Source organism: Cryptomeria japonica, chromosome 11, assembly GCF_030272615.1.
Source record: "Cryptomeria japonica chromosome 11, Sugi_1.0, whole genome shotgun sequence".
Taxonomy (NCBI): Eukaryota; Viridiplantae; Streptophyta; class Pinopsida; order Cupressales; family Cupressaceae; genus Cryptomeria; species Cryptomeria japonica.
Window position 1 is genome coordinate 699,026,565 of NC_081415.1, and position 6,673 is coordinate 699,033,237.

The window sequence follows — 6,673 nt, forward strand, 5'->3', positions numbered from 1 at the left end:
TCACTTCTACTCACACTATTAGGTTATAGTTTTTAACTAATCTTTTCTCCAACCTTGTTTTATGTGTACCATACACTATATAGATTTGTATGTGCACTAAGGTGGGAACAAAATATGTGTACCATACACTATTAACATTCATTTTTTGTGTGGGTATTCCAAGTACTTGGCCTTTTTGTAAGATTTTGTTTGATTTGACATCCCCTTTGATCCATAATCCCCTTTGTTCATAAAAATAAAAATAAATTCGTACCTAGACATTCCCCAATTCTTAGATTACTTGTTCCTTTGCTAGATTCATTTTGCACACATAGTTTTGACTTGTTTCGACTCTATGATTTGCACAAATGATCTTTAGATATTTCAAATTATATTTTTATTGTAGATCCTTAACAAGTCCCTCAAATTAACTAGCACATATGTCTTTTCTAACCCAAGACATTCAATTTGTATGTCTAAGTATAAAAAGACATTCAATTTGTATGTCTAAATATAAAAAGACATCGCTTATAAATCATATCACTCACAAATGATGCAATATCTATCAATCATCAATCGCTCATCATTATAATATCACTCATTACTCCAAATCATTATTACTTTACTACTTGTTAACTTTTCATATTAAATTTAAGTATCGATATATTCTGAACTCCACATACCGTTCTTAATAATATCATGTTGTTCTCTTAAAACTTAAAAACGTTAAATGGACGTTGATAAGAAGAAATTGAATTCTAAGCAAAAGTTATACTCCACTTTTCCAATAAGTACTTCTAAAATGACAATGTAATTTAAAACAAATATAAAAAACCATTTACTGTTTATCTCGTGGTGGAATTCAAATTCTAACGGCTAGTATTGAAGGTATCAAGCACCTACAGACATCAATCATTGTCCTTATATTAGGCCAGCTGTGTTATTAAGAATCTTAGGCTAATGTTTAGTATGAAACAGAACCAATAATTGAATCACCATGGCCTCAAAATCATTGCAAAAATTCTGTGTTCCTAATTGAGATCAACCTCCTCAAAGATTTGGGATTATAAAATAATATGCATTCAATCAAAGTGCAAACTCCGAGGATAAAAATCATGGCTGTCAATGGTGCCGCAGGGATGGGCCCTCTCCATCATAAAGCTTGCCATTTTACAGATATGTTGAAATTTGGAAAATGTGTCTGCATTTACTTTTTCCCCTTTGTAGGGAATCCCATGAAGATTGATGAATAAATGCAATTTGGAGTATGCTAAAGTAAACAAATGTACTGTTCCCCTGCTCTGTCCATCACTGTCTGATTCTCTTTTTTAACTCACTGTTAGCTGGCGTGCTGTAGATGTATGTATATACGCCTTAAAAACATTGCATTCCCCATGACTGTACCTGCTACTGGGAGCGGTGGATCATTATCTTGTGTTATAAATAGCCCACATTTTCCACACTTGTTTCACAAGACAAGAAGATCAAGAAGTCAAGCTAATGGCCACAAGCATGAAGATGGGCTTGGGGGTGGTGTTCTTGTTGGTATTGAGCTCTGTGAGCTCTGTGATTTGTGAGAATGATGATGGAGCTGATAAGAAGTTTGATGACAATTTTAATGTAATGTGGGCAGAGGACCATGTTAAGACCTCTGAAAATGGTCATGTATGGCACCTCAATCTTGATCAGATATCAGGTTGGTTGCTACTACAAGTCATCTGTGTAATCAATCTTGTTTGAGCCTTGAGGCTGAATCACCAATTTTTTTTAAGGGACTGACAATAAATGTGTGTGCAGGATCTGGGTTCCAGTCCAAACACAAGTACAGGTTTGGATGGTTCAGCATGAAGCTGAAGCTGGTACCAGGGGACTCTGCAGGCGTGGTCACTGCTTATTATGTAAGTTTCTTAACATTCTACTTGGCAAAAAACTTATTGACTGATTGCCTGCATTGTTTAAGATTTAAGAAATAGAGAATGGTTTGAGGATGTGGATATGACATGGGTGTGTACTTATTGATATCAGATTGTGGTTTTCACAATTCACGATTTTAATATCTTTTTGAATTTCTGGATTAGATTGTGTGTTAGTTTTTGAACTGATGTTTCTGATCACACCATGGAATGCTTTAAGAGACATAAAATGACATGGATGTGTACTGTTTACAGATGTCTTCTAACAATGACATGAACAGAGATGAGCTGGACTTTGAATTCCTGGGCAACAGAAGTGGACAGCCATATGCTTTGCAGACCAACATATATGCCAAAGGTGTGGGCGGGAGAGAGCAGAGGCATATTCTCTGGTTTGATCCCACTCAGGAATTTCACACCTACTCCATCCTCTGGAACTCTCATCAGATAGTGTATGTCTGACATTCTTTCAGTTACTTGTCTTTTAGGGTTTTTAGTGTGAGTTTATGCCTTCCTTAGGCTGAAATTGTTAGGGTTTTGCAGGTTTTTTGTAGACCAAATTCCAGTGAGAGTGCACAGGCACACCAGGGCTACTACCCATGTGTTTCCCAGGGAGCAGGGGATGTACTTGTTTTCAAGCATTTGGAATGCAGATGACTGGGCTACCAGAGGTGGACTGGAGAAAACAAACTGGGCAGCAGCTCCTTTTGTTTCTTCTTACAAGAAATTCCATGATCTGGGCTGCAAATGGGAGGATTCATTTCCTGCCTGTGTTGCCACCAGTACTGAGAAATGGTGGGATGACCCTGTTGCATGGAGTTTGAATGAGAAGCAGAAGGAAGATTACAGGTGGGTGAGAAGCAAGTACATGGTCTATGATTACTGCTCTGACAAATCTCGCTTCTCCACACAGCCTGTTGAATGCTCTGTTGCTCCTTGGGACTAAACTGAGATCTGAGATGATGAGATCACATTGTGCTTATCTTTGCTTGCAGAAATGTAGAAAGCTGCAATAACTTCAATGCAAATCATTCTCTCTGCTGTATGTATTATAGAAGTTTAATTTGATTGTGAGTTGTTACCATTCTCAAAATCTCCAGTTAGAATGAGGTTTAGTGGGATGAATGATGATAGTAAATGCTGGGAAAGTGTAGTTATTAGAGTTTCAGATTTGGTTATGAGATCACTCTGCATGTGTGGGTGTGAGTGTTGTAATCCTATCAATGGCCCAAGTGAGTGGACTGCCATGCATAGACAGTTATAAAAAATGTGCTTCATTATTTATGAACATTACCTTCAATTGCTTGTAATTGAATTTGCATATGATTGATTACATCAATGAAAAATTATCTTGTGAAATTGAACATCCTTGACCAAGGCAAAAGATTCTCTAGAGGGGCTTGAGAGTTTTGTGGCCTCTTCCATGAATTTGGTGGGTTTGATTTAATTTCAATCTAATGTTTAAGGGATTATCAAAGTATGAGGGAAATGAATTTTGGGAGATATTGAGCTTTATAATCTTTATATTATGGAAGAATTTATTTAGATATATGATATAAATATGTGAAGTTTTTTTTGAAGTAGTTATGGTTTCTGTGGAAATTTTACAAATGGCTATTTATTATTTATTATTAGGATAAAATCTTTTCTAATATTCACTAGTTTGATGTTTTGATTTTCTTTCACACAAGTATCAAGACTCTTTTTTTACTTTTTTTCTCTCTAAAATAACTAGGTTGTGTCACCACCCCTCAAATTCAAATCCCGTTTTGATGGTTTCTATGGAAATTTCACGAATGGCTATTTATTATTTATTATTAGGATCAAATCTTTTCTAATAGCCACTAGTTTGATGTTTTGAATTTCTTTCACACAAGTATCAAGACTCTTTTTTTACTTTTTTTCTCTCTAAAATAACTAGGTTGTGTCACCACCCCTCAAATTCAAATCCCGTTTTGATGGGTCACTCTTCAGAATTTTCTTTTTTGTTACATGAAGAATGTGCTTGGCTTTCTTCACACTTGCACATAGTTTCAAAGCTAGATCACACACAACTTTATTAGTCTTCTTGGTTGGGTACCCTTGAGCCGTAACTTGCTCACTTTGCTTGGTGCTTTATCTAACAAGGCCTTCTTGTTTGTATGAGGTTAACCTAATTGATGTTGTCAACCTTCATTTTGTGGACATAAGGGTCTCTTAGGCACATTTCGTAGTTTTGTCTTAAAGCTTAGGCTATTTCAAATTAGATTTATGATTTCTTTATGCTTTTTAGGTTTGAGCCTTTTTAATGGCATATAATTTTTTTATAAGATTGGCCTAGAATTTTTTTAGAATTACTTAGATTTAACATAATTTCATGATGGAATTCTTTTTAATATAAAAACTACAATATTCTTTAGGTGTTTTGTTGATATTCACTTGTCTCCTTATACTAAGGCTATGATGTGCTCTAATTTCCTCACATAGATTTGTTTATGGAAGCTAATAAAGCTGCACTTGAAACAAATGTTTTCAAATCCACCCTCTAGCAAGAATCAATATTTTTCCTCACATACAAATGTTTTCAAATCATTGAGGTAATGCATCATGTATAGTTGCTTGAGTCCCATCAACTTCACCCTCTAGCAAGTACCAATCTTATTCTTGTTAGTTTGAATGCTTGTAGTGGGCATGATTCTTAGTCAAATGCTTCCTAGCCCCCTCTTATAAGAGTCAAGGGTCATTCTACTCATGGTTATTTTCAAGTCTCCCTTCTACCTCCAAGTCTATTCTCTAGTTTATGATACCCAACATTGCAAGGAAGAAGAAAATGAAGGTGTGATTATTTGGTTGGGAGTCTATTCTTGATGGCCAAGACCTTCCGAACGCTTGAGGAAATTTAGACAACTAAAGATATTCCTCCACCTTCTAGTGCTTTAGCTCTTGCCACTTAGTAGTCTTGTCTTTTTGTTTTTCTCTTTGGATTCGTTGTTTAAGGCTTGGCCTTCCTTACAATTTAGTGTGTGACTTTTTCCACCCACCTTTGTTTAAATATATAGTATTAATCTTTATACAAAATAATGCAATACACATATTGATAAAAAAAAAAAAATGTTAATGCAAAATATTTCATAAAACAACATAAAATCATGTTTTATGAAATAGTTATTGATTGATTTTTTTTTTTCATAGAAGAGGATGCTAATTATGATGTGGGCATGCTATTAATGCAAATAATTTGAGCAGGTATAGATATTGATGGTTGTGATTGGAACTACTACCGTCAAAATGATCCTAACCATAGAATTAAAAAAAAAATACATCCCTAGTGTAAAGACCACTACCTTATAACAATATATTAATGCAAAATACAATTTAAAATGGTGAAAATTTTAAATTTGAAAATGATTAATAGGTTACCCACCAATTCCAATAAATATACTAAAACTTGAACAACTTTATTAAGTGTATTCATAATAGAATAGATCATAAATCTCATTATCATTCATCTTAAATACAACTTGGATTTGACCTCTGAGCAATAAGATTTTACAAATAGATTTTGTAGCATATTACAATTACAATAAATACATTCTCTCTAATTAAGAAGTTTGACTAAAAGTTGAAGTGTGGTCTTTGAAGTTTGAGAGAGAGAGAGAGAGAGAGAGAGAGAGAGAGAGAGAGAGAGAGAGAGAGAGAGAGAGAGAGAGAGAGAGAGAGAGAGAGAGAGAGAGAGAGAGCATCGTCAAAGCACCAAATCATACCAAACCACGAAGTCGTAAGCTTCCTTGGCCTTACTCCAAACTAGAAAATCTTGATCCTTCTGTAAAGTGGAAAATTGGATCCTAGTGACTCCCCACCTAGGAGAGAGAAAGGAAGCCACTAGGATGATTTTCACTTGGAGAGGAACTTTACATTCAAAAGAGGGGTTGAATCCGCTAGATCCAAATCCGAGGGAAATAAGGATGTGAATTCTGAGTGGATTGCAAGTGGTTGAAGTGTGATTTACCCTCTTTTGTAAATAAGAAAGTTGACTTGTTAACTATGTGGAAAAGAGAGAGGAAATGAGTGAAATGAGGAGCTACCAATTCAGGATCACGTTGTACCTTCGGATCTGAGCTAATTAAACTAACGTGGATCTGCCCTGCAAATTTGGAGAAAAGTTGTCGGGACCGTGGCGGGAATGTACATGGTCTGCCACAAAATCCGCAAAACAAAAAGGGTCCTTCCGTCTCTACAAATGAAACCCAAACCTGCAATTACAGTTGCACACCTGCAACCTACACACATAAAGAGAAGAAAGGGAGGTTGTGGATAGGGGTTTGCCTTAGCCAAACCCCAGTTGAGGAATCAACCTAGAAAGAAAGTAATTGCAAATGCTTGAATGTAAACAATGGAGATGTATACCTTGTAGATCTGAAACTTGTTGATGATGATTGCTTTGCTTCTTGAATGTAACCACAAATGTTGTATGAAATGGCATGTAACATGACAAAACCCTAACACACACACATGCTTGCAAATGAATGTTGTAATGTTGCTCCAATGGATGAATGAAGAAGACTTGAATGCTTGAATGCTTGATGATGACCTTGAAATCTTGTATCTTCTCCTTATGCTCTCTATCTGTCCTTTTATTTTTCACCAGTCTTTTGAATGGGGGCATTGAATTCCCCTTTATACATGCCTCAAGGATTAACTTTCAACCACCGAAGGCCGACAAAGAGGAATAACAAACCCCAAAGACAAGAAATGCATAGGAGATCGGGCAGACCTGACATAGGGCCACCCTAAGAGGTGGG

At 35.8% G+C, this 6,673-nt stretch overlaps 1 protein-coding gene across 1 annotated transcript; it reads left to right on the forward strand.

Moving 5' to 3' along the window:
* Window positions 1-1,436: 1,436 nt before the first annotated feature.
* LOC131067150 (probable xyloglucan endotransglucosylase/hydrolase protein 8) lies at window positions 1,437-3,258 on the forward strand. Its single transcript, XM_058002088.2, has 4 exons — window positions 1,437-1,675; window positions 1,777-1,877; window positions 2,148-2,344; window positions 2,436-3,258. Exons 1-4 carry the CDS (start codon window positions 1,480-1,482, stop codon window positions 2,836-2,838), a joined length of 897 nt encoding a protein of 298 aa, XP_057858071.1. The 5' UTR covers window positions 1,437-1,479; the 3' UTR covers window positions 2,839-3,258.
* The last annotated feature ends 3,415 nt before the right edge of the window (window positions 3,259-6,673 follow it).

What these genes read in the sequence shown, in the direction of transcription:
- LOC131067150 (XM_058002088.2), top strand. Translation starts at nt 1,480, where the DNA reads ATGGCCACAAGCATGAAGATGGGCTTGGGGGTGGTGTTCTTGTTGGTA. An exon ending in CAATCTTGATCAGATATCAG is followed by an intron (nt 1,676 to 1,776) that starts GTTGGTTGCTAC and finishes ATGTGTGTGCAG; the next exon opens with GATCTGGGTTCCAGTCCAAA. An exon ending in TGGAACTCTCATCAGATAGT is followed by an intron (nt 2,345 to 2,435) that starts GTATGTCTGACA and finishes AGGGTTTTGCAG; the next exon opens with GTTTTTTGTAGACCAAATTC.